The 27333-nt window shown below is 51.3% G+C and overlaps 1 protein-coding gene across 8 annotated transcripts; it reads right to left on the bottom strand.

Annotated features, from left to right (window-relative positions):
* Positions 1 to 907: 907 nt before the first annotated feature.
* On the bottom strand, positions 908 to 26985 carry dysf (dysferlin, limb girdle muscular dystrophy 2B (autosomal recessive)). Of its 8 annotated transcripts, none has more exons than XM_086017604.1 (58): positions 26895 to 26985; positions 25681 to 25740; positions 24108 to 24163; positions 23939 to 24030; positions 23760 to 23865; positions 23148 to 23271; positions 22808 to 23067; positions 22615 to 22743; positions 22289 to 22351; positions 22167 to 22217; positions 22063 to 22093; positions 21879 to 21994; positions 21518 to 21644; positions 21351 to 21454; positions 21188 to 21256; positions 21066 to 21109; positions 20908 to 20990; positions 20618 to 20650; positions 20397 to 20512; positions 19413 to 19526; positions 19139 to 19316; positions 18937 to 19061; positions 18184 to 18290; positions 17893 to 18088; positions 17675 to 17821; positions 16598 to 16729; positions 16357 to 16523; positions 16159 to 16273; positions 15964 to 16069; positions 15754 to 15896; positions 14914 to 15087; positions 14748 to 14832; positions 14579 to 14656; positions 13880 to 14061; positions 13660 to 13800; positions 13565 to 13594; positions 13448 to 13483; positions 13142 to 13183; positions 12947 to 13046; positions 12587 to 12750; positions 11835 to 12021; positions 11689 to 11762; positions 11128 to 11187; positions 7506 to 7604; positions 7289 to 7417; positions 7059 to 7214; positions 6905 to 6996; positions 6665 to 6835; positions 6424 to 6566; positions 6078 to 6217; positions 5908 to 5996; positions 5490 to 5585; positions 5269 to 5410; positions 5099 to 5198; positions 3791 to 3963; positions 3591 to 3700; positions 3370 to 3517; positions 908 to 2350 (listed from the first exon to the last, which is right to left on the bottom strand). In XM_086017604.1, the coding sequence occupies exons 4-58, from the start codon at positions 23950 to 23952 to the stop codon at positions 2294 to 2296; spliced, it is 6198 nt and encodes a 2065-aa protein (XP_085873730.1). In that variant the 5' UTR covers positions 23953 to 24030; positions 24108 to 24163; positions 25681 to 25740; positions 26895 to 26985; the 3' UTR covers positions 908 to 2293. The 8 variants fall into 8 exon arrangements, with proteins under 8 accessions (XP_085873730.1, XP_085873721.1, XP_085873683.1 ...); XM_086017595.1 differs by having other exon boundaries at positions 26811 to 26957; XM_086017557.1 differs by lacking the exon at positions 26895 to 26985 and having other exon boundaries at positions 25681 to 25908.
* Between the last annotated feature and the right edge of the window lie 348 nt (positions 26986 to 27333).

The raw sequence follows: 27333 nt of genomic DNA, 5'->3' as shown, positions 1-27333 counted from the left end.
TTTTACATTTTTTCCTAAATGGTTACTATTTGGTCAGTCCCGATGTGGTCTGTTATTTTTCTGCATTATTAACCAATTTTAAAAGTAAGAAATAGCAGGGCATAGCATTATTATATAATTTATATAATAATATATATATATTATTATTATCTATTTACTCCCTTGGACACTTAAAGTGTTTGTTGAAGCTCTGCCTCACTCTGCGGGAGCCGTTCCGTGATATGTCGCCTCAAGATTACAAGTCTTTTTTTTTTTTAACAGAAAATAGTTTCGTTCGATACATTTCAGTTAAGCCTGTTTTGTTACAAGCTTCATGCTAAATCGCTTTAAAGGCGAAATGTAGATACGCTCCACATAAAAATCATTGGGGGGGGGGACCCCTAAAAGCGAACCGCCGGTCAGCTTCAACAAATGTGGCTACCTTTCACACACGCGGGAAAAACTTTGAGGGCAGCGTAAAAGAAATGAAAACACTTGAGTTCATAGGTGAAAAGACACGGCGAGGAGGACGAGGAGGAGAGGCGACACCGCGGAGGAGGAGGAGGAGGAGGAGGAGGAGGAAAGCGGGTGAAGGTCGACAAAAATGGGAGCCGGAGGAGCGAAGACAGATCCCCACCGCAGCCCACCCACACCGCGCAACACACGCGCACACACGCTGCGGTCGGCAGTTCACCTACAGTTCACGATGACCATAACAAGGCCCCGAGGACGAGGGCGAAAGCCAAGACGAGACAAGGACGAGGCGAGCGGCCGAGGATGAGGCCGGATGCGGTAGCGCCAGGCATGGAGAGGAAAGGCGAGGCGGCCGGGAAGCCTCATTTGGAGCGCCGGGAGCCCCGGACACAAATCATTCCCGAGACTCCTGTGTCGGGAGTTCACCAGCAGGTCAGCTCAGAACAGGAGCCCGTGCTGTCAAGTCCAACTTTATTGACAATACAGCTACAACAAAAACAGCGAGGGCGTGTGCCTGCATGTCGCCACGGCGACAGACTATGCGCAAAACTTCAGCGATAATGGACATAAAACTCGGTCATCGGTGCAGGCCAACTTCATCCGGCCTTCTCTACACTTCTGAACGCATATCCAACTGTTTCATTTTTCACAACTTTTGGCGCAACTTGCTGAATGGGAAAACAGCTGTTTGATCCGCGAATGGACCAATACATTTCCTTTTTCGACCAGAATTTGTTTTTCAATGTTTGGTGAATTCAGAGATCAGTCTACCGGCGTGGCGACTTTAGAGCGCCTCGTTGTCGGCCTTGAGTGCACACACCTCACGCAGAGACCAGTGGAAGGGCGAGGAGGGGCTCATTTTTGAAAGCCGGTGCGTGGGCTGTCGCCGCTTTAGAGCGCCTCGTTGTCATGGCGTGGAAAAGCCCCGGTGGGATACATTCCAGCAACCGTACTTGGCAATTTTTGAAATCATTGAAATTTGGCAGGCGTGTCAACAACACCAGTGTCTGGACTGCGGCAACTTTCCGAGGCATTTTGACAGTTGGACATTCAAACGTTTACAGAAGGTCAAATGAAATTCACCTGCAACGATGATAGCCCAATGTCTCCCATTTTGGGTGAGCAGTGTATTTGGTTCAAATAGCTTCAAGCAGCCTCAAGGCACGAGAGATAAGTTAGCATAAATGAAGGCGATAAATGCAATGTAACAAAAGCGGCGAGAGGGCAGAAGCGCCGCCGGGTTTGGACCTGGCACGTGGACTCGATACCAAAAGTCTTTCCAATGTTTGAGCACTCAATGAGACTTTTGTTTACAAGGCTCGCTCGCTCGCTCGCTCTTTGCCGACTAAGTCAACTTTTCCACTCGGGTCGAGTTCACAGACTAACTTTTCCATCGGTGGCTTGATCCACCTTTGCCGCTGCCGCTGCCGCTGCCGATGATGATGATGGGAGCGATGAGGAAGAAAAAAAGAAACATCTGAGGGGAAGAGGAAGAGGAAACGAAGATCTGACAATTGCGCGGCGCTCGCGACGGGCGTTCAAAGAGAATAACGAGTCCGTTTGGCACTTTTCCTCCTCGCCGCAGCGAAACGAGTCGGAGGCGTCGCAGCAGGAGCTCGCAACATCAGAATCCATCTCCGATTTGGTGGCAGCTGTTCAGCTTCTGCTGGCTGCTCTCGCTGCGCCCGCCTCGCTGCGTGAGCGCACATGAGAGGGGAGCGCATGAAACAGAAAGAGAGATGAGAGACGCCAGCAGGGAGACGAGCGTGACGCAGACGAGACGAGGCAGGGCGAGCGCGAGTCACGACCCGAGCTTCTGACGGCAGAATTCTCGTCGGGGTCACTGGGCCGGCCGGCCCGGTCCCAACGGGCCCACCATCCGCATGGCAGCGTAGTTCTGCGGGTCATGACACAGGAGACAAAAGAGTCAATTTGACTCCCAACAGGCTGCGTTGGGAATCGCTTCCGAGACCAGCCTCGAAAGTGTGCTGCCGTTTTGTCATGCTCTTTGAATATTAAGTGAGAAGGGGTGGAAACATTCCAGTCATTTTTTCAGACAGTTTCAAAACACAACATAAAAGTCACTGGCATATATTCTTTATCTTTTGCCCCAAAAAAAAAAAAAAACAAACAAAAAAACGACGACCGCATTTTTCGGATCAAAAGGCGCACTTTCTCAAAAATGGAACGTGCGCCTTAGGCGTGGATGAATGTCGGCTTTTCAGTTCATTGTCTCAATTCAGATTCCTTCCAATTGCATTCATGTTCTATCTAATCCTCTCATCTAATCACTAGCAGCCATCTGATATCTTTAGGCCACGCCAAATACTGGAACTACGTCCTGCTTCCGTGTCTCCGAATCATGGGAAATGTAGTCCTACTGGCCTAAAGCTGCTGTCGTAGCTGAGCATTTCTGGCTACGCGTTACCAGCGTTTCAATGTGAGACCGGACCGGCGCCGGGTAAATGGCAGCCAGGACCGAGCAAAAAAATGTTGGCGGAGGGTGAGCGCGTTGACTTGTTTACAGCTTTTCAACTGTCAACCAGGACAGCATTTAATAGGGATGGGACGATACACTTTTGTCCCGATCCGATACTCAGCTTGCGATCCGATACGTATTGCCTGCGTGACTATTATACTGCCACCCGGTGGCCAAGTCGTGCACATAATCTTTTACTTCTTTGCATTCTATTTCATTTTGTTCTTCCCGGTTGTGGGGCCAGACCCGGTCCACTGTAAATATCGAAAACCCGATCTTGCGATTAGTGAACGAGTGAATGATTCCAAACGTGGGCGCTGCGTCTGGAATCATTCATGGGGACTTTTGAGTCGACATTTTCGTAAACTACCCCTACAATATATAAAAAAATCCTAGTAGAGCGAGTGGGGAATGAGTGATTGATTGGTTAAACTTGCCGGGAAGGAGTAGAGGAAGACGCCAAGGAAGAGGAGGACGAGGAAGAGGATGAGGAAGAGCACAATGAACCACTTGTAGCGCCTCCACAGGATGAACCGCATGGTCTTGTAGGGGGACGACAACCACAGGAAGGAGGTCTCGGGACGCCTGAGCAAATCATTTGAATTCCATGAAAAGATCCCTCATGTCAGGACATTTTTTTTTTCCTGTTTGCACTCACCGAGGCTCCTCCAGGCGGGGGTTGACGTTGGGCTCGTCTCGGCCGAGCCCGGCCGGCCTCTCCTCGTCTTCTTGCTCCGTCACCACCTCCAGAGACATCTCCACCTTCCCCTGCGGCGCCGCCACACGTCACAAACGCGTCACAAACGTGTCACGAGCTAGTCGGCATCCAAGATGCGCTTGGCGCGCTCATTGGCTCACCGCGAGGAGTTTCTGTCCGTCCTGGTCGCGGACGCAAGGCCACCAGCCCTTGACGGTCTTCTGCTCAAACAGAGAGACCCGCGGGTCGGCCGGCTGCTCCAGGAGACGCAGGTTGCACTTTTCGGGCGACTTGGCGGGACGGATCATGCGGTTCAGGTCTATCGCCAGGTGGCCTGAAGGCAAGGCGAGTCGATTGTCACGTTCGTATTGCTTTGCACAGGCAACGAAATTCTCCAAAAGCAAGAGATGACATGAAAAGATGAAAATGCTGACGATAAAGGAAGCAGGAAAAAAGGAAAACGATCACGCAAAACAGTCACAAGTGTTGCTGTTGTTGATTGCTTTTTTTTCTGTGTGGACCGACCAACTGATTGTTGACACGCTGACAAGTGAAGCAACATCAAGGCGTCGTTTGACGTTTTTTTTCATTTGCTCCCCTGACCGGCCGCAGGAATTTCCAAGATGGCCGGCGCGCCGCGTGCCGCGCGCCGTTTAATTCGTCCCGACTTGGAAACGCGTCTCCCTTGAAAGGTCAAAGCTGTTTCTGATGATTTTATGGATTATGAAGGAAAATGAGATCAGCGTCGGCCCCTTTTTCCGTATGTACGGACCTTTGAGGGATCCCGAGGTGAACGTTAGTGCACTTTTTGATGGGGGCTGACGTTAAATATGGAGGCATTGCGGCGTGATGAACGACTGCAGAGAGACCGCGCGTCCGCTGGAAGCGTTTTTCCAGGGTTGCCGAGCATTCGACGCTCGGAAAATGTCTGACCCTCGCACCGAGCGGGCGCATGAAGAAAGGCGGCGGTCGCGCTGATGAGCCGGAGACAGGCCGGAATGGAAGAAATGCTTTGAGGCGGCCGCGCCGCCGCGCCGAGTACGAGCCCAATAAACCTGAGCGACAGGAAAGGCCGCGGCGCACCGACATGGTGACAGATCACAATCTGGATTCCTCATCTTCCTCCTCTCGCCCTCCTCATCCTCGCTCAAAGAAAGAACAGACGAGCCGGGGCGGCGGCGGGCTTGAGCAAAGGCGGGAGTTTGACAGCTCCGCTCGGGAGCGCCGCGAGTTGCCAGCGCGGCGGAAAAGAGAAGCGACACCAAGGTTATCGCACGCGAGCGACCGCGGTCGACGTTTGCCGGGCCGAAAAGCAGCTCCACCATCTTGGCGGCACCCGGGAATACGCTTTCCTTTGCACCGAGGCTTTTACGGAGGAGCCCGTCGACGTCATCGCAGGTTGCAGGTTCAATTCCTGACAGACAGTGACACAGGCACGCGCACGCACACTCGTCATCGTGTGTAAATACCAAGGTAGTCGTCGAAGGAAAACTTGTCGTTGTCCCACACCTGAATGGTCAGCCTGGGAGCAAGTTTAGTTTCAGCTTTGTCCACATTCCAGAAATGTTCCTGCAGATGCAGACGAGCGCGTCAGCCCAGGGCGCAGTTGAAAAAAACACTTTGCCGTCGTCTTGCTCACCTTCGCGTGGACGACGCACAGCTGCTCGGCGGGCAAGTAGAGGAAAGGGAAGACGAATCGGTAGTTGAAGTTGGCGTCGCCGTCCAGCGAGCGGTAGTGGACGTCCGTCTTTTGCTTGTTGTGCTCGTGGCCGTCCAGCCAGCTGAGCCAAAGGAGGCGGGCAGGCCAAAGGTCAACGGGGGCTGGCTTTGATGACATCATCTCGGGCGGGGGGCGCCTACCCTTTGACGTAGATGTCGCTCATCTTCTCCCCGCTGATGCTGACGTCGTCCAGGATGACCTCGCTGGTGTTCCAGATGATGCAGCGCAGCAACAACCTGCGCGTCTCTTCATGAGAAACGCGACTCCCGAGCAAGTGTGCCGCGCTTTTGTCGCCGTTCACTTGAAGGGATACTTTACTCATGCTGCCATTTCCAGCAGTAAAACGTGGATGTTTTGCGGATTATTATCATTTTTCATGTACAAATTAGCAGCTTGGAAAAGGCATTTTGCCACTTGCCGTCGACTACGAATGGCATCGCTTGTGTTGAGGGCTCCGGCAACAACCAATCACGGCTCAGCTTGTGAACGTTAGGTGAGCCGTGATGTTGTTTTTTTTTTTTTTTTTTAATTTGAATTTGAGTTTGTGCGAGTTCTTACTTCTTGGCCTTGCGCGGTGTGATGTTGAAGGGGGGTCCAGGTGGTCCCAGAGACTTGGGGAACAGGTCCACCCACATCATCAGACGTCCCTGCCAGGACGGACAAAGCAGAAGCGCCGATCAATCGGAAGGCAGGAGGAGCCGCAAAGCCAAAGCGCAGCGGGCGCTTACCTGCTCCATGTCGGGCTGCAGCGGGTTGTACAGAGCTCGGCTCTCCACGTGTTCCGGCACCAGACCCGTCTGCCTCAGAATGTGCAGCGAGAGACGCTCCTCCATGGGGCCCAGGTGCCGCTGGCACGCGTGTCCGTCCGCTAAACACGAGACACAAATCATGACCAAAGATTTCACACGCTTTGAAAACACATTGCAACGACGTCGGCATAAATTGGATAGAAATTGCAGTATGTATGAGTGTCTGCTTTAGAGATGAGCCTTTAGGAGGCGGGGCTGTAAACCGCACATTCGCCCGATAAAGCAACTCGATCCGTTGCGCACCCCAAAAAAAGTGTCGTCTCACCGAGATCGGCGGCGGTGTACTGCACGCCTCTGAACAGGACGGCGTCCCTTTGGTAGGTGGGCTTGCGCAGGTTCTGCCGCTCACACAGTCTGGACAGCAGCTGCCTGGGCGTGAGCTGGTCCCGCCACCGGTTCACCCCCGAGCTAACGGCGACACGAGGGGGTGAAAGGCGGCTCGCCGGAGGGGCGCTCGTGATCCGCGCCGGCGGTGGCGCGCAGTTGCGATTGCGTCAAACACCCACAGGCAGTACGACTGCGGCAGGCCGCAGCCGGCTCCGTATTTGGACAGGAAGCGGTTCTCCAAGTCAACGACCGTCTCGCCGATCTTCTCGTCTTTGGTCAGCACGTCGTGGTCGTACAGCGTCACACGCAGGTCCTTCTCCTGGGGGAGGGAGCAGCTCAACTCGAACATCCTGCGCAAGAAAGGGCAAATGCAAACGGGCCCGGCGACGTTGGAGACCAAGCGTCAAGCCGTCACTTACTTTCCGAAGACAGGCTCCAGAGTGCAGGGGATGTAATTTTCCTGGTCATTGATGGTCTTCTTTCCGAGCGCGATCCTCACGTAGGGGTCGCACTACAAAACAACGAGACGCAAAGACAGGACACGTGCATGGGAATTCCCCCCCCCCCCCCCACCTTGCCATTGGCGTCTTTTGGTTGAAGCCCTCGAGCCTGGACGACGTAAACGCGGACCAAACACTCCTCCACGCCGTTGGGAGGAAGCTTCCGGAACTTTCGGGGCGGCGGCGGGGCCGAGGGGTCATCTGGCAGCGCGTAGATCTTAAACATGCCCTGCTCGACGACAGCGACGAGGAGTTTACGAGCGCGCCGCCGCATCACTGTCGGCAGACCAGCCAGAAACGCACCTTGAACTCGCCCACCACCGAAGGATCTTCGCCTGCCGCCTGCGTCTTCCCTCGGTGCAGCCTGAAGGTTTGACAGAAATCCGAAAGACCCTCAAAGGCCTCCACCTTCTCCAACTCCCTGTCGTAGACCTGAGGACGAAAGGCGAAAACGGACATCGCAACGGATGGCCTGACGCTCAGCTAAGAAAAAAAGGAGACGCGCCAAAGGCCCGCCGACCTGCAGGGTGTCCGAGCCTCGCTCCAGATACGTCCCGCACTTGTCCGTCTCCCCCGTGGAAGCATACAACTTGCTCCACCAGTCCATCAACTCTTCTTCCTGGTGGGGGCGCAATGAGAGGTCAGCGGCGGAAAAGCTCGACTCGCGGCAAAACCGCGCACCTGAGCCCGGAATCAAAAATCGATAAATCAAGGAAAGCTCTGCCGGAGCCGTCCCAAAGTAGAAGATTAAACACGTTCGAAGTCGCTTGTTAACACATTTCTCCGACTTTCTCCTCAAACCACATGAAGCGTTTGCTCTTGGAGAAAACAAGAAGTCTCTTTGTTCTGGAATGTGCGCTGGCGTGAAAGTAAAGCTTGTAAAGTGCGAGCGAGCGCGGCTGCCATGAGTCATGTGAGGCCGCGCTCGCCGTCTTCCATTCTCGACAAATGTTGACTGACGGCTTTTTGCGGTTTGGATGCGGGCCGTGCGCTTTTTATGTCGCTTTTTTTGGGGGGGGGTTACTCATTTTCCCAGTATGAGAGCGTGAGCGTCGTCAAGTTGACTAAAAGTCATCTCACTTTCGCTTTGGCCGTCTTTCTCACAGTCAAAGTGTGGAAGCCGCGACTGCAAAGCGCCACCCACACATTCGGCTTTGCCCCCGCGCGGCCCGCCAACCTTCAACCTTCAACCGTCTGAGGAGCGCCCAAATGCTCATGCGCCACTTTTTCCTTTGTGTGGGCGCTCCGGCGTTGATCAAGAGCGCTCTCACGGCGGGGTGGCCCCGGCGTAGGATACCCTCTCGCCTCTTTCCCACACTCGCGCATCAACGCCACGCCACGGCTTTCCTCATTTTTCCGAGAGGCCGGCGCGGCGCGGCGCGGCGTGGAAAAGGGCAGCGCGTGGCGTTTGAGGCGCCCTCTGCGGGCCGGCCGCGCCGACGTCGACTCCGCAGCAACACGCGCTGCCAATATTACAAATATGGAACATACATGGACGCTATCGAAAGGGGTGTCGGCGGTGACGTCGCCGACAGACGAGCCGCTGAAACGCTTCCAAGGCCGAAAGGAAATATGAGACGACGGCAAATCTGCTCGTCTTCTTCGTCATCATCATCATCATCATCGGCATGATGGAGCCCGTGAAAGAAGCAGCAGCAGCAGCAGCAGCAGCCCATGAGAGCGTGTTTGCTTTTTTTTGGGGGCTGCCATGACTTATTAGTCCTCCCTCTTTCTGCTCCCTTTTTAACGTTGTGCTTCTGCTTTATTGACTTTGTCCCTCCTTAAGCCGCTCTTTGCTCACTGTCTGCGGTGCAAAGGATCTACAGTGTAGCGGCACTGTTGACTTTGGCTGCAGCCAGACAGAAAGCCAAGCCTTTAATTTGACTGGCTTCAATATCGGACCCTTAATAAAACAAATATCTCTATTTAGAGAGAAAGAAATCACCCCCAATTACTGGTGAGCGGGCGGGGGGAGGGGCACGGCAGGCCAGGAAGTGTACTTGCGCATGCAACGTGAGCGTGAGCGTGTGTAGTCTGGTCCGGGTCATGCGAAGTCTTCTAATTGACCTGGCTTGGATAAATAAAATGGAAGAATGTTACGAGGAGCATGGTCTCCCGCTCGAACGGGGGGATCCGATTTCGCGCGTAACCGCACAGCGCGGCGCTTTGCAAAAGGCCTGGCCTCGCGAGCGCCGCTCCTTGTGCCGAGCCGCGACCGCAAGAGCACAAAGTAAGAAGTGTCGTGTTTCATCTCCTTCCATCCTCCGTCCTCATCTCGGCGCAGGCACTGTGATCCATCAGTGTCGCACTGAAAATAAACGCCATCAATAAAAACCTTCCATTGGCCCGGCCTCTAGTTAGCACCCAGCTAACGTCTTTTGTCTGCCTGTGGTGCAGAGCCGTGCCTCTTTGCGCAATCAAAGTCGCAACTACAAAGTGCGTTTATCGGGTGAGAGCCGACACTGCATTGACATGCTCGGGAATTCATTCAAGTGGAAGGCATTTGAATAGGGGGGCTGAATTTAAAGGACAGAGTCAATTAGGCACTTGGAAATTCCCCCAGTTCGGCGGTGGCCATTTTCTCCGGTCGCAGCTGTACGTTGGCACCTCGGACGTATAATGATGACCCGGACGGCCAGTCGCCTCTTGCGGGTCAGGCCGGACTAGGTCAGCCATCTTGCGTTGTTCCTGACAACTTTGGTTCGGTTCTGGCTGAGAACGCCTGTCGGTGCGTGTTTGACTCCCTGTAAGGAGTCGTGAGAGCCACGGACGTCACCGCTTGCATCGACCATTCAGAGTATCGTGAATGGTGACTTACTGACGTTAGCTTTACTTTGGGCAGCACTCTGAGAGATTCCTTATGAGAGAAAGTGTATAATTGCTTTCTGGCCGATGAAATGTGCATTTGGAGTTTCTCCCAAACGTATTGGTGAGGCATTTTCACCCAAGAGAGAGAAAATAACGTGAACACGCTGAGGCAAATTCATTGTATTCAAGTTAGGTGCACTTAGCGTGCGGCAACGCAAGATGGCCGCCGGGGGCTTCACTTCTCGCTCCGGCGAGTAGGCGGCCGGCACTCATGCATGGTGGCGTTTTATTGCAGTCTGAAGAATGTTTTGGAGCTTCGAATGTCGGAGCTGCCGGTCGAGGAATCGTAAACAAAAAAGGGGGCAATTTTTCAACCTCTCGGGACTGTCGTGATCAAATCTGACGAATGAGATCTGGTGTCATTTTGTTCTGTTAAATGGTGGTGCATTTGATGAAACCACTTCAAATGTGATTGACAACCCCAATTCCATTGAAGTTGGGACGTTGTGTAAAAAATGTAAATGAATACACCACAAAGACAAGATAGTTCCTGTTCAAACTGATAAATGTGATTGTTTTTCGCTACTAATCATGAACTTCGAATGTTATGGCTGCAACGCCTTGCAAAAAAAGCTGAGACAGGTGGCAAAAAAGTCAGAAAAGGTTGAGGAATGCTCATCAAACAGCTGTTTGGAAGATCCCACAGGTGAACAAGCTGATTGAGTAGAAAAGGAGCTTCCCTGAATTGATGGGGCGAGCGCGTGGTTCACTTCTTTGTGAACAATTGCGTGAGAAAAGAGTCAAACACTTTAAGTTCCTCAACGCACAACTGCAAGGAATTGAAGGAATTCATCATCTACGCTCCATAATATCATTTAAATATAGCTTGAACATGATTTGCAAATCACTGCATTCTATTTTTATTGACATTTTACACAACTTCAGTGGAATTGGGGTCGTAAATATGTTTTTAAAAAATGGACTTTTCTTGTGCAGTACTGAAAACGTGGGAACAGTTTGAGATTAAAGATAAAATCAGATGAAGCAAGACAGAAGGTGGAAATTTTGGATTTGGACGTGACGTTCAAAGACCACTTTTTTGCTGAAGGTCTCATTCACTCGAATGGGCTTTTTTTTCTTTGGGGTAAAACTTGATTTTTCAAAATGCGTTACTGTGTTATAGCGGTAAACTGGCCAGACGAGCATGCAGAGTTCAGATCCGCGCGAATGTGACTTTTCTCTTCACAATTCACACACGGGCGAGATGGACCGAGTATGTACGCTGTATTTATGTGTATGAATCAAAGGAGGCGAGATCCAAGTTTGTTACCCACATGGAGGCTGCAGCTAGAAGCGGAGAGGTTAATAATAGCGGAACCGGCTCCGTCTGCAAGCTACACACACAAACAAACACACACATAAGGTCAGCGGCATAGAGCATTGAGTGCATGCAGAGCGAAGAAATTACCTGGGCGTAAAAAGAATTTGTCATTTTGGCCACATTATGGATATAGCACGCACACACAAAATGCGTATTTGTGGCCACAAAGTAGATAGAAGCTGTGCAGGAAGTACACATTTGTGGCCTCCAAGTGAGCATGATGCGCAAATTAATATTGACATCAATGCTGGACAGTTGGGTGAGCAAATTGAGCGCATCTTACCCAATGTCCGACTTCGGAGCAACATGAAACTGACAAAGGAGTATTTTGTGGCCGCAATAGTCCCATGTCATGCCTGGAGCTGCGCCAGGTCTTGTTAATGCATATTAGTGAAACCCCTTGTGTTGCTTTCAGTTAATATCACAAATCCAAGTGCAAAGTTTGATTAGAGCAACCGAGTGGACAGCAAGGAAATCATTTGCCCGCAGCTTTTGCTGGCGAGAGCGACGCGACCTGATGTGCGATGAGCGGCTCCTCGTCATCCACGCTGATGAAGGCGTCGCCGCTGACCACGCGGGGCATCGGACCTAAACAAGCGCACACGCAAGCACGGATGTTGATGACGTCACGGGGGCACGTGGGCCCCGCCGCGGCCTCACCGCGGCTTTCGTCCGCCTCCGCCTGCTCCCTCTTCTCCTCCTCCTGGTCCTCCTCCCCGGGCGAGCAGCGGTACTCCTCCAGGGAACGGATGGTGCACTGGCCCACCACGGGCTTCCTGCCAAACTGACGGTTGTCGATGACCTTGATCACGAGGGGGGGCATGTAGAGATCGGCCAGCGGGAGTCTCTGCGACAATGAAGAGCCCAAAATCAGCCATTGCCAACCACCGTGCAACGGGACATTCCACGATTTCATTTCGTTGGCAAACTGAATTGACTACAACCAATGCTTCGACGATGAAGGCGTCAGAAGGTCTTCTGAACCTGTCGATATTCGTACATCAGAATCACGGCTTTGTTTTCGACACAAAAGGCCCCGATTGAGATGACACATTGATGTGGTAAATTGGGGCGAGATCATCATTATGACCACCGCCTTAGTCACCCTGCTTGTTGACCCGAACGCAGAACGAATCGACATACAATAGTTGGACTGCTGGAAGCGGAAAATATGTGAAGGTTTCCAGCGCGGGGCTGCAAGTGTCACACTGCAGCGGCGTGACGGGTGTTTAGGGGGAAATGATGAGAATGTTTCCATGCGCGAGTGCGCGGCGCCACAATAAGACAACAGCGATCGCAGTGCGGCTGGAAAAAAAGTGTGCAAGGTTTCCACATTTGGCTGCGGCTTTTCCAAAAGGTGCGATGAAAAGGCAAAAAGGAAAGGTCAGTCTCCTCCGGCCGTTGCCGCTCACCACGTCGAGGAAGAGGGTGTTGACGTCAAAGTTGGCCTTCTTCTTCACGCTGCGGATGACGCAGCTTTGGACGCTGGTGCCGCCGCACTCCACCTGCAGGCTGGGGGAGGTGACGCTGGCCAACTGGAAGCTCTTCAGGTTGCGAACACCCCATGCCAACACCTAAACACATCACGCCGGAGCTTATTCTTTGTGGACTGGATCAGTGTTTGGCAACGTTTATCGCGCCCTTTTAACAGGAAAATCGTTTCAATTTCCCTTTTAGCATCTCTGTTTAAAGCAATTTGCAGGTAAGGTGTTTTTTCAAGGTGACAAGAAGTTGCCACAAGTTGTCAAAAAAAAAACCACTTAGCCGTTCCTCGATGGCGGTTCTCTGCAGAACAGGTTTGATCCCCTGAGGCACCACGAAGACATTGGGCTCCCTCTGAGGGGGCAGGCACGGAAGGTCCGACTCCTCTGGCTGCCAAAAGGAGGAGGCAGCATTTCTAAACAATCGTTTCATCGGACAGGCAAGGGTGACTTCAGTTGGCCGACGATCGCGATTGATTTGCGTACCCATGTCTGCGCGCTGTCACAGAGGAATCCCGGGAACATCAACTGAGGGAGACACAAAGGCAACCAGGACATCAACTTGACATTCCGCACGGAATAATTACAATTGTGAGGAACTGGACACGGGCTAATTAATATTTGAGTGTAGAAACTTTTGGCGATTTTTTTTGTTTTTGTTTGGTCCCATTCGCACTCACATTCAAAGCTACGAGCGATATGGAGCTTTTCATGAGCCTGACGTGTATGAATGCGGGAGGAAGCCCGAGCACCCCGAAAAAGCGGAAGGCCGTCCTCCCAATTTTCTCTTACCTCATCCAGAACATGGCTGGAAGTGCCAACGTCAGCCTGAGAGGGAAAGCGCAGCAGGAAGATGTGAACGAAAAGCAACTCAACACAAAGACGGAAGAGGAATTGAGCGCAAGTCACCTCCAGTCCTGGAACGTGGTGCACCGCTGGCTGTGGGCCGACATTTATTAATGAGCACCTCAAACACTTCCAACGCCGCCAAAATGCCCACCGACCTTGTCCCGGCGGATGAGCTCAAAAGCCGCCAGCAGTTCCCCGGCGTCTCTGTCAGCCAGGCGGACGGGGAACCAGGCCAGGCTGGGCGAGCGGCTCAGCGAGGGCGAGCACACGCAGCGACCCAAGAACTCGTCGGCTCCCTGCGGCATGACCATGTTGCAGCCGGACTCGTTCCTTTCCTCAACACAACCGGACATACGTATTGGTGTGCCGACTCACGTATGTGTCCTGGTCATAAAGTTCCACCACCACATGCGGCGGGCTGGCCACCGTGGCCTCGGGGTCCCCGAAAATCTCCACATCGTAGAAGATGAGCGTCTGGTCCCAGGTGGGATTGAGGGTGTTTCGCACCGTCACCGTCTTCTGGGACTGATGGAGGAAAGACACGATGGCGTAGGGGTCTGAAATGAGAAAAAAAAAAAAAAGAAGAAAAAAAAAAAGAACGAAAAAAAGCAACCGCCGTTTTTGCGGGCCGAGTGGAGTGTGAGGTTTCAGCGTGACCCCGAAGCGCTCACAGAGAGGTACAGTGACGCGCGCGGCTGTTTGTTTTTCCAGGCCGATGGAAGAGTCTCAGAGGAGCCGTTAGCGCCGGAATCAACTGAAGCTATGTTGCCTTTTTCCCACCAGTGCTCAATTAACCCCCCGAATGACCTTGCATCTTTGTGTCCTTCCTTTCTTTCATTCCTTTCCTCTTTAGGCACTCTTCTAATGTTACACACACACACATACACACACACACACGAAGTTCGAAGAAAGACAGCACTCATGGTGAACTCTTCAAATAGCCCATTAGCTCATGTAAACAGAAACACAAACAGCCTTAAGGAGTTATGCAAGTCCAAGTGCGTGTTGCAGTAGCTGCGGCCCCAGTCGGGGCACTTTCACTTTATTTTTGGCTACGAGTGGCCACGAGCATACCGGAGAAGCTGTCCTTGTCCATGGCCATCAGCTCCCTGGCTTGGTACAGGTAGCAACGCAGGTGGTAGCGGGTGCCCCCTAAAAAACGGGACAACGGCAAGATGAGCAGGGCGCCGAGGAGGACGAGCGACACTTTGAGGGGGGGGGGGGGGGGGGGGGTGTTACTCACGGTCAAAGAAGCAGGAAATGGTGGGTCTGTTGACTCCGAAGGTGGTGGTGACGGACTTGTCGTCGTGTTTGTCTTCGACGCTGCTCTGTGGGAGCGAGAACAACAGGCAGCGGGTTCAAAGGCGACCTGGACGATCGGCTCTCGGCTCTCGGCGGGCGCGTCTCACCAAGGAGCACTCCAGAGCAAAGATGGCCGCCGGGCCCGTCTTCTCCAGGGGCTCCATGCGGCACCTCCAGCGCCGCCTCCGGAAGCTGTCCGTCTTCCTGGGCTTCAGGTGGAACCTCCAGCCCAGCAGCGAGGCGTACTCCCAGCCCTCCCACGCCGCCTCGTCGGGACGCTGCTGCGAGGCCAGCGCGGTGGAAAAGCTCACAAGCATTCAAAAGCCATGCGGAGCGATTCAGTCAACAAGCTCGCCTATCTTACCGCATTTCAGTGGATTTCTTGACTTTGAATTTACGTGAGCGTTGCTTTTTCACTTTTGCTCCCTACGTTTGACCACAGACCTATCTACTATTTTGTCACTAGAGGCTCAATTGTTTTTTTCAACCATCCCCGGATGATGAAACATCTTTAAAAAAGATGTTTGAGAGCAGGCATTGATTATATTTGACAGTAACATTTCATTTTTTACTTGGGTAGAAAAGTTTCCATCTGAATTGATTTCTTTTTACTACAGCAGTTCTACTATTATCAGTCCTTTTTTCCATTTGCACTGCTACCCACAGTAGATGCAGTGTGAGTGCTTCAAGTCGCGAGTAGATTTGTGCAGCTACACCACCACCTGGTGGATAATTCCAGTTACATCAACCACAAAATGCTCCACCTGCATCCCTACTGTTCATCAATGTGGCGTCGTGGCTATTTCCGGGATTGTCAATTGGGGGTGTACGTACACAATTTGTTTTTGGCGAATATTGTTTTGGCCTTTTCTAAAAGAAAATCTAGCTCAATATGACAACTGAGTACTATGGCTTGAAGCTGCATTTAGGACTTTGCAGTAAGTGACCTTTCTGAGCGCATCCATCTTGAGCTGGTCCCGCCTTCGCGTGCGCATCCAGCGCCTTCGGCGGTTGGTGTGGTACATCTTCTCGGCGGGGACCCACGACTTGGGCCGGCGGTCCGGTGGGATGGTGATGCCGTACTCCCAGCCTGTCCACACGTCACGCAACGAGGCTCGTCAAAAGGCACCTTCACCGCGCATTTGAAGCCGACGCACCGTGGTCATCCACGCCCCTGTTGAGGTCCTCGCTCCACTCCGGCTCCTCCCACAGCCAGCCCGGAGGGCACTCCACATCGTCTTTGGGCACGGCCTTCTCCCCATTCTGCCGCACAAACGGGACTTTGGGTGCCGCGAAATCATTTGCAAGAAACGAGGACCTTGTGTGCATTTGGTGGTCTCCGTAGCGCCTACCACGTCGGTGTATCCCTCGTTCATGCCAATCCACTGGCCGCCGGGTAACCTCATCTGGTTTTCAAAGACTTCCTCCGTGTAGGTCATGTGACCAGCGTCCGCATCAAACAGCAGTCTGTCGACGGATTGAAACCGGACGATTCATGAAGTGATTTTTTTCCCCATGTGCTGTACTCGGAGCCGTAACGGTAGACTTACGTCCTCTCGGGACTTATGTACCAGTCCCCGGCCCATGTCCAGCCGGGCGAAGGTTTGAAACTCTCCTTGGGCAGTTTCACCCTTCCCGTCACGTCACTGAACTTGGGGCAAGTAAGACCCGTGGTCCCCCAGCTGCCCACCAGGGCGAGCCGAGTCTGATTCTCGTACTGCCAGGAGAGAAGAAGAGAGTGTTCCAGAGAGCCGGCCGCGCCGACGTGACGAGGCCGACGATGAACCTTACCGTTTCTGCAAACACCGACAGCTTTCCCTCAGCGTACAGGTTGAAGTGTTTATCGTCGGCAGCCAGTCCGAACCAAACTTTGACCCGGAGCTGACCAGGAAGTTTGGCCTCTCCGACGCCCCCTTGTGGATACTGTCCCACAGGGACAGAAGTGTGAGTCACCTCCTACGACGGTTAGAGCAGTGACTCCCGACCATGGTTGGCCTACAGTGGCTAGTCAGGGGTCATCGAGCATTATTGTTAAACGGCTTGTGAAAAAGTTGGGCTCACAAAGATGGACAAACAGGGACTTCCAACAAATGACTTATGTGGATGTAATAGAAATCACAGAATGCCTTAGGTCCTGAATACATTTAAAGGGGGAAAGCAATCCAAACATTTTTTTCAAGAATATGTTGTATGCAGGCCCACTAGTTGAAACACGGCATTCTGATGAATATTGCGTTTGTGGAATATGCAGTTAATCAGCAAAATCCACCCGTTTTTAGCCATATGTGGTCGGGCGGCCATTTTGTCACTTCTGTCCACTGAAAATGACATCACAACAGCTTTCTGAGGCTGAGCCGTGACTGGTTGTTACCTGATCCCTGAGCACTTGTGATGTCATTTTCAGTGGACAGAAGTGACAAAATGGCCGCCCCAGAGATGGCTAAAAACGAGTGGATTGACTTATTCCACAAAGGCAATATTTATCAGAATGCCTTGTTTCAACTAGTTGGCTTGCATAGAACATATTCTTTAAAAAAAATGTTTGGGTTGACTTCTTTTATGAAATGCTCATGGAGGATAGTGAGGTCAGCAGACTCGGTTCGACGAGTGGAGCCCAAAGTAAATATGGTGGATCAGCATTTTGCTGGTACGCTGCGTACACATGGAAGGTCAAGTCTTTCATTTTTTTTGCCCTGAATAATTTTACTTTCATTTTTTCTTGCTCGGATAGCGGGGCGGGGGGAATCCACATTTTTGTTTTCGATTTTTGGATGGTTTTGATATTTCTCATGTAAAATATGCGCCTTGACACAACCCAGGTTGGGAAACACTGGCTTAGAGAAGAGGTTGATGTTTTTTTTTTCTCACTTTGAGGAAGACGGTCTGCAGCTGTCCGCAGTGTTTGCCAGCGTGGCGCTCAGAGTAGAGGACGGTGTGTGCCGGAATGCGATGGTAGGCCACCCTTCGCTCGCCCTGCAGCATCCAGATCACGATGTCGGGGAGGCTGTTCTGGGGCTGCAGAGAGGCAGGATTAGCTTTCCCCGGCAAAGCCTTTGTCTTTGCCAGCTTTCTTGACGCACGCCTACCTCTTCGGCCAAGCACCTCAGTCGGCTGGCCCAGTCCTCCGCTTGCTCCATGACGGTGGCAAGTTCCGTGGCCGGTCCGTGTTTGAGGGCCAGCGCCGCCGCCATGATCTGCTGCAGGTGCAGAGAGCGGATGTGTCGGAGTGCGCGGTCCAGCGCGGTGGCGCACGGCCAGCGCTGGAGAGAGGGCAGCTCCTGACTGGAGAGTCGCAAACCGAAGTCTTTTTGTCATCCATCGAATCTGTGACGAAGGCTAAGACGAGCATGGCTTTCTCTTCGTCTTTTCCAGCTGACCTGCAGTCTGCGATCACCTGATCCAACAGTTCCACCACACGGAGTTCCAGCTCGTCCATATCGCTTCCCGTCTTCAATTCCAGCTGCACCCGCTTCAGGTTGGCCTCCTGGACACGCACGCGCACACACATTGACAAGGGTGTCAAATTTTTCGTTTTTGTTTACAAAACGGAGAAAAACAAACAGACATCTTTGATGACATGTTTGAGTAGGTCTAAGTGCGATTATCGGCCAGACCGATTAACGGCTCCGATATTCAGTGTTTTGACTAATATCGGCATCGGTCTTTTTAGAGCACTCTGCACTTTTTGTTTTTGTTTCAAATCAAAACAAAGAAGTGAAATTTTAATCTTTTTTTTTTTAATTTTGGAGGACTTTATTAACTGTATAAAACTATATGCAGCTATTGTTTTAAGTTTTCATGTAACTTTTGAAGAAATTATGATGACCCTGGAGTGCTCCCTTTTTGTTAGAATTTTTCAACAAAGCAAATATTGACAAATATTTATAATAATAATATTTTTTTTAAAAATCAACCTTATGCAAATCTGAAAAAATGTTCAATAAACATATGCTTGAAGACGTTTCAATATGTGTAAGTGTTTTATTTAAAAACATTTTTTTTGATTTTGACGCCAAGACTTTTTGCTGAAGATGAATATGGACTCCAAATATCGGTTATCGGACTCTGACTACTCATAATCGGTATCGGCCTTGAAAACGACATGACCACGCGCCCGAGCCAAAGCTCACCAGTCGGTCTAGCGCGGCCAAAAGCATGTTGAGAGCCTCGATCCTCGGAGCGATATCTTCCCACGCCGACGACAGAACCACCACCGGCTTCACGTTTCCCCACGGGAGGTAATAGTAGTGACAACCTGGATGACGCGGGCGGACACAGCGTCAGTCGGAAGCAGACGAGCGGCCGGCGGCAGGTTGCGGTCACGTGACCCACCGTCAAACACGGCCCGGCTGAACTGCGTGGTGGAGGCCAACGGCAGACAGCTGTAGTCAAACTTGTTGCCGTAGTTGCCCACGCTGACCTCAAACTGGACTGCGTCCTCAACGTCCTGGAGCAGCGTGGCAGAGTAGAAGGCCACGAAGAGGGAGAACTTCCTCTTCCTGAGGAACTTCTGTCGGGCCAAAAGGAACATTTCAACACTTTGACATTCCTCCTCGATTTGACTTTGTCTCTTCTGTTTTGACTTTTTCCTTTGCCTTCGCCTCACCTCAACCACGAGCAGATCATCCGACGGGATGTCTTCATTTTTGGGCTCGGCTTTGTCCACCAGCTTTGTGGTCAGTTCCAGCAAGACCCGACCCCGGTAGGCCACGCCCTCCCCCTGAGCGGCGGAAAGCGGCAGTGTTTCAGTCAGTGTCATGTTGGACTCTCTCGCCGTCGTGCTTTTGCTATTACGCCGTCGCCTCGCAACACGGCCGTTCGCCTACCGCAGCCCCAGAATACCGGGGATGTTTGAGTTGAACGTATCTACGGCTTTTTACAGTCATATAAATACTGCACGGTACTGAAAACATCAGTATCGTGTCGCATCAACACACGGAACCTTTCGGGCATTTCTGCCATCTACGAGTATTCCCAGTACGCATAAAATGACACATGACACAGTGTTGCTTTAAATAATTTTAAAGCAACACTGTGTCATGTGTCATTTTTTTGTTGATTATGGCGGCGCCATGTGGACTAAAGTGGTAGTGTTTTGACAAAAGTCAACCACTTTTCCCATCGTGTGGTGAAATCCTGAGCTCACGCTGGCCTGCAAGTTGGACTGAATGACATTTCTATTTCCAGTGGCTGTGTCAAAGATGATTAGCGATAAGCTAATGAATCTTATTTTGTTCAAACCATACTTTTGTTTTTTTGTTTGTTTTGGGGCTTCTGCCATGACACCAGTAATAGCGCGTAGACGTTTTGAATCAACTTCCGTCCTTATAGCGAAAGGAGGAAGTGACGATTGCCGTAAAGCAATTCAGGACATTTGTATTTTTTTTGTGTGTGTGCCAGGGTTGCTTCCATCCTCCTCAAAGTTTCTTAGTGCCAGTAAAAACGATACAGGGCATGACAAAAATCCCATTCAACTACTTGTAGGTCAAAGTTTCATCAAAAGAGTAGTGACATTTTTTTGTATTAAGGTCGAATTCTTGCAAAGTGCCGCTTAAAGTCCAAACAATAATAGTGTGGTTGAAAAAATTACTTTTCCGAGATTCAGGGCTTCGTGGGGGTCGTTGAAGGTGCTGAACTCTCTGGGACTGCCGTACAAGTTGACGAAACACGGGCCAAAGGTGGGCAGGAACCCCAGCGTGTCGTCCACTGTGGACAGAGAGACGGACGGAAACCTAAAACATTGGCCGGTTTTCACGGGCCGGCAACTGATGGAAATGGACGAGAGGAGAGTCAAAAGGACAGAGGACATACTGCCAGGGGGGACGCTCCGCGGGGTCAAGTCGTCTGAAGCATGGACAGCAAGTCAGAGAGACAGGCGGTAAGAGAGAAAGGAGACACCAAGTTTTTCACAGAGTGTGTAAAGGGAGGAAGAAAGGAGCAGCGATTAAGAGCTTACCCGAAATGCAAATGCGAAAAACGACTTGCCGGTCTCACATTTCGATGGATTTTTCCAAGATCTTGCTCTCGGGGGCTTAGCGCAAATTCTACTTGACTGTCTAAGCGTCATCAGGCCAAAAAGGACACAAAGGTTTACTACTCACCCTCAATCTCGCCTCCGGGCGCGGAGATCTTGGACATACAGAGGTGGGTGGTGCCGATGACGTCGTTGTGACTGGCTCGGTCCCTGTGGAGGGGAAGCAAAGGATCTTACGCCACTTAGAGAGATGCGAATGCAAACGGTCCAAACAAAAGGGTCAACCAGTCAAGAAGTCGGATCCTCATCTTCTCGCACATGGACGGAAACTGCGTGGAAGGGACGAGAAACGGCGAAGCCTTGTTGAGCATCTCGTCGCATTTCATTCCTACACTGCGGTTTCTCACCCGAATGGGCATCGTGAGACTCTGCTGCCACTGCGGATTGGCATTCTTCTCCAGAACCTTTGTGCAGACCTAAATTCAAACGATCGACCGCATCAGTTTTCAAGCTACGGATCGCGACACGGCCCAAGACATCCGCGAGGTGGCAATGAAATCGGGGACGTACTGTTTTGCCAGCAAAATGGATCTCCACCAGAGGGTCCACCAAGTTCTTCCGGTTGCTGTCGAATCCAAACATCTGTTTCACTCCATCCATGAAGGCATCGTCCACTGCAGGCGAGAGGATGTCAGCTGACGGCGTCCCCCAACCGCTCCACCGTGCACGCGACTCACTCTGAGGAAGGTCCTCGGCCCTGAAGACCCTTAAAGTGAAGGACGCTCCTCTGAGGGACACGCCGGCGGGCCTCAGCAGGTTCCCCTCGATGTCCTCCTTGTCCTCCACACACTCGCGCTTGTCCGCCTGAAAGTCCGCCCGGGAATCATCAACGGGACAAAACCCGAAAAACGCGTCCACCGGCAAGTCCGGTCGGATGCGTTGAGAGGCGGCATTTCGAAGCAAAGGTGTCAAACTCGTGTCGGTTTTGAGCCTCAATGAAAAGAAGGACGACGCGGCTGATGTCAAGCGGCATGTGCCACATAAGACTCAGCTCGGAAACAATGCGGACACTCAAGAAGCAACGCGTTGGCCTCTCACCGGCGGCTCGTCTCCGGCGGCCAAGACCCACAGGCTGACTTTGAGGTAACCTCTGACCCCAGCAGACAGGTCGTCGGGGTCACAGAGGAGCAGCCACTTCCGCAAGTAGCAGTGGCCTAGCAAAGACGAGGGCTGCTTAGTTCACGGGGCTGGCAAGGCGGCGAGCAAGCTCCTGGCTACTCACGGTGCTCGCTGTAGATGGCGCCCACGTCCAGCTGCGGACGCAAGCACCCGTCAAATTCAGCTTTTCAAAAGGCCCCCCTTTTCGACCTCCCACTCCAGGCTCACCTTGAATTCTCCGACGACGGCGTCCGTCCTGAGTGAGCGCGAGTCACACACCTGTCGGGCCACAGCGCCGGGCCGTCAGTTGGCAAGCGGCCGAGAGAAAAGAGGCGCAGCGGGCCACTCACCGTGATGAAGACGGCTTCGTCGAACAAGTCGGACGGCGTCTCGAAGAAGTTCAAGAAGAAAGTCTGCACACAGAAAATGGACTGGGCTGACTTGACGGCATGGCTTTCATGTCTCGTGTTAGGGCAGCGGCGGGGCAAACTTTTGGCGCTCCAGGACCAGATGGGAAGGCGGAGCGGGTTCTTTGTCGATAAGTCTCAACTCTGTTTCTAATGTGCTATGCATGTCCAATTGTTTTCTAATAATAAAACGCTCTTTGATCATTCATTTGGACAGAACGATTTGAGCATTCGACCAATCGCCCTTGCTGCATTTTGTTGCGCTTTACCTCGTCAAAGGTCGGGTTGTTGCCCTTGCGGATGCGGGTCCTCCTGCTCTGCCCAGCAACCGTAACCTTGACGACCGGGTTGACGTTGACGCCGGGCAGCTGTCGAGCCTGGATGACCCGCACGCGAACCTGCGCGGGCGGCGTCAAGGTGAGCGCGAGCCACTAGGAGGCGCCCGGCGGCCTCTTTGCGCACCTGAATGTCCTGCGGCTTGTTGGCCAGCGGTTTGGGCTGACTGCTGGCACCGCGCCGCCTCCTCTTCAGCCCTCCGCGGGTGTTGTGAGACGGCGGCGAGCGTTTGGGGGCCTGGGCGGCGGGCGACTCCTGGCCCGGAGGCCCCTGAGGGGCGACCACCACCATGGAGCGCCCGTCGTCCTCACCCTGCTGCTCCTCCGGGACGTCCAGCATGATCATGCTCTCCGTGTCCTCCTCGCCCAGCGTGTCCAGTGAGATCACTGCGCCGACAGACATCAGAAAAGTGTTTGTCAACAGGCAGGCGGACGCTCGCCGTGGGTGGGAGTGAGAAACGTCTTACTTGTGACAGTGTCCAGCTCCACATTGGGGTTGCTGTGAGGCAGGGGCTCGGGCAGCGACGGGCACTGGAAAAAGGGAGCCGATCCAGGAGGAGGGATGTAGGAAACCTGCAGGGTGAGCGTGGCCTAAAACGAGCAAAAAAAACCAAACAAATACAGCGAACTCGGGACGTGCAATTAATCGACATTCAATTACAATTACGATGATTACATTCCACGATTACAAACTTGGCATAATCGTTAAAAAAACGATAATCATTATGCCTTTACATCCAACGCACTGTTTGTTTACACAAGGAAATCATACTTGAATGTATAAATTTGCACCTTTTTTTATTGTACAGTATAATAACTAATGTTATGAATTTAGTTTGGTCCAGAAGGAATTTGCTTACTTACATGTATTTGTCTTTATATTTTTTACGTTTAAACATTTTCTTGTTTTGTACCACAAACCAAATGATCTTTTGAATAATCGTGATTTCGATTATTCCCCAAATAATTGATTTTTCTCATAATCGAGCAGCCCTACGGTGAACGCGGGGGGGGGCGTGCGGGGGACATGGTTAAAATCCAGAAAAATCCCGACAGAAGGTTGGAGCGAACTCTCTCACCCCCGTGTTGTTCCTCTTGGTGTCCAGCAGAGAGACGGTGAAGGAGGCAGCAAAGTTGGGAGAACTGAGCACCTCTCTGACGGCGAGCCGACTTTCACCCAGAAACCTGCACACAAGCCTCCTGTGGGAACATCTGCAAACATGCTGGCTCCTTCAAAGCTAGCGTTAGCTGTAGTCACCTGTTGCGCCCCATCTTCTCATGGTCCTTGACGACGCAGTGAAGCTCAGCTCCTGGGTCCAAAGGAACTCCCTTCAGATCCCATTCAAAGCCCTGGAGGTCAAAGTTCACATCAGAGCTGTCAACGGACCTTGTTGAGTCTCGCATCCGGGAAGTTCTGGAGAGCCCACCTCGTTCCAAACGGGATTGGGGTTGTTCTTGATGACCTTGGTCTTCTTCTTAGACCCTGGGGAAGTGAAGAGAGAAAATCATCCATCTTGCATGCACCTGAGTACGCGGAAAAGACTCCTTTTTTTTTTTTTTCCTCGTGCTGGTTTGCTTTCCTGTTTTTCCCGTGAGAACACGCACACAAACAGCCACGTAAGTGCACTTCCACTCTCAGCAGCTATCTTGACAAAACACCTCCGCCCTTCCTCAGCGGGGTCAAGAGGGTGAACTTCGTCTCCATCTCCCGAGAGCACGCATTCGGACTTGACGTCTCTTGGACGGGAAGTGGCAGAGCACGGCGTCAACTTCCTGGCGGTTTCAGCTTGGCACGGGTTCACAAGGCCGAGAATAGACGCTGACCGCGGCGCCGCGAAACCCGCTCAGTTGAACCCGCTCGGTTTTCCTATGAAAACCCTTCAGTCCCATCACGCAACTCGGTGCCAGTATGAGAGCATTTGGGGATGAGGCTGGACGACGGAGGCGGGCGCTCTTCATTGACAGGAAATGGCGCTCACACAAAGGCAGGAAGTTAATAGAAGCGCTCACCTCACCAACAATCGGAAACTACCTTGTGGGAATATGACAGCAAACACGGTCGTTTTTTGACTTTGGAGCTGCGTCCGCAACAGTAACACAAACATACGGTAAACGTGACGCAGCATCTTTTCTCAGCGCTTCTTAAAGATGAAGAATATTGAAAGGAGGCTGCGCTTCGCCCCAGGTACCCATCCTCTTCTTACCTCGAAAGGTGACACTGGCCAGGGGGTCCGAGTGCCTCAAGTTGTTGGCCCGCTGAACAACACAGCGTAACATGGTCGAAAAGCTCAAATGAGTTGGCCTCTTCGATGCTGGAGATCGTTACATCACCGGCCAAGATCGGCCACTGGTCACGTCAAATACCAAACAACAAATAAACGAACTAACAAACTTTTACAAGGGAGTGAAAGCTTGGAGGTGATCCCATGCAAAAATACAATCAAAAGTGTTTTATCTTTGCCTTGCCAGTTTAAAAAAAAACCCAAAACAAAACAAAGGAGACAAGTCCTCACTGGGGCAGCTTCTCTGCAGTACTGCATCCCACTCAGAGGAAAAGTGGGTAACAATTGAGCGTGTCCGAAACACACACACACGCACACAGAGGAAATCCCAACATTTCCTGTTCTCTCTTCCTCGCCTGTCCCCTGCTAACTGCAGTGCAGCCATCCCTTTTTATTCATTGATTTTATCCGTGCCATCGGTGTTTGTGTATTCTTTGATACGATAACTTTCTCCCTTTGTAAAAAAAAAAAAACCTAAACAAAAAAGCTGCAAATAACATGGATGAATCGGCAGCGTGCCAACCAACCGACCCCCCAACCCCCCTCCTCCAGGAGACACTGATGCCAGCTTTCCAATTATAGCCTCTCAGCTGTTTGACAGGAGGAGGAGGACCAGTACTGCATGGATCAATTATAACACAAATAATAATAAGAGTGATGACGAATGTCAATTTCACACCTCCATCCCATTTGCCAGCTGTCTCAGCCACACCCTTACCTTCATGGGTAACGGTGCAGTAGGCGTCGCTGATGTCGTCATCCGGCGTTTGCAGGCGTTCTGCACACAGAATGAACACGCGCAGCATGACAAACACACACACGATCAAGGCAGAACCGTGTTGCAATGTTGTCCTCCGGGAGAGGAGTGAGTGACTCTTCTTAGATAGCGACTGAGATAGCGGTGAGAAAGAGACGGACTGCTGAATTACAGCTGCTGCTCTAATGCTCCAAGCTGTCTCATTCCCCCACAGCAATGCCCCCTCTGACACACGCACAACAGTGTATTTTATTTTCGGACCACAAGTGCATGCACATACACGCACCAAAATACCAAACAGACTCTCACTGAGGTCAAACTTCACCAAACGGATAGGACATACAAGATTGAACTACCATTGGCAACCATTTTAAAATGAATAGAAAATACAGGGGTGTGAAAGTAGTAAATTGTAGTTAAAACGACTTATTTATATACTTATTATGGTATTCATTTTATTTCTGGCCACAATACGATTAGCGCAGCTCACCCCAAATGGATTTCTTCTTTTGGAGTGTTGTCAAAGATGAAGTATATCGACGAGAAGCACAGTCAGAAATTGACCGGTGTCAAAGTGTGCTTGAGTAAAGAAATGAGACTACAGCAATGTGTAAATGCTAAAAGCCAGCAATAAGCATAGAAGAGATTGTGCTTGAATTGTAATTTGTGAGTGCATGATTCTATTTGTGATTATAATATGGTTGTTTCCCCACAATAAAAACGGTTTACTATATTTTTGTACAACTACATAAATTGAATGTGATGTCGTCATTCATATTCCATGCTTTTTTTTTTAATCAACTGACTTTTTACAGAACGTGCTTGTATAGATAATGGCTGTGATGCTAGGTGAGTCAGCCATATGTAGAGAAGAAATAGCTCACATTTCGACTTCTTGCATTTTTTCGACACATCCAAAGCTGAGAACTCCATTCGTTCAATTTTATTAGACGTTATAAGCCTACCGACAAAGTATAAGAGTAGTTTGCCTCAATTTGGAGTATGTGACTTTTTACAGAACGTGCTTGTGTAGCTAATGGCTGTGATGCTAGCTGAGTCAGCCATGTGTAGTGAGAGAGGAAATAACTCACATTTCGACTTTTTTTTTTTTCTCGACACATCCAAAGCTGAGGAGACCTCCATTCGTTCAATTTTATAAGACTTTAAACGCATACCCACAAAGTATAAGAGTAGTTTGCCTTAATTGGAACATTCCGGGGGCCCTGATCAGAATTTAGGTGTCCATGACAAACGCCTGAAGCAAACAAAGCCGCGCGGTTGTAGTGTAAATTTGTTCTGATAACGTCGAGTATTCAGCTTGTACAGAAATGCAGTATTTTATTTCTATAGAGTGACGAGTTGTGGTAAGGACGCTGTACTGCAGGTTGCTGAGTCACTGCTTGTCCCGAGCTCTCCCAACCTGAATCAAACTTTGGCATGTTGTTTATCCTATACTCTACACAATGAAGACTTGGACTAAGAGCGAGCATGTTTTTGTAATGTGGGAGGATGCTGAAGGACCCGAAGAAAGCCCATATAAGCAGGGAATGACCCAAACTCCAAACAGAGCCCAGATTCAAGCATCTGAAGCACAGAACCGTGGGGCACATCTGC

The sequence above is a fragment of the Filicampus tigris genome, chromosome 2 (assembly GCF_054856515.1).
Source record: "Filicampus tigris isolate MCC_2025a chromosome 2, RoL_Ftig_1.0, whole genome shotgun sequence".
Taxonomy (NCBI): Eukaryota; Metazoa; Chordata; class Actinopteri; order Syngnathiformes; family Syngnathidae; genus Filicampus; species Filicampus tigris.
The sequence above is the reverse complement of the archived record's forward strand: the minus strand, read 5'-3'. Positions and strand labels throughout refer to the sequence as shown.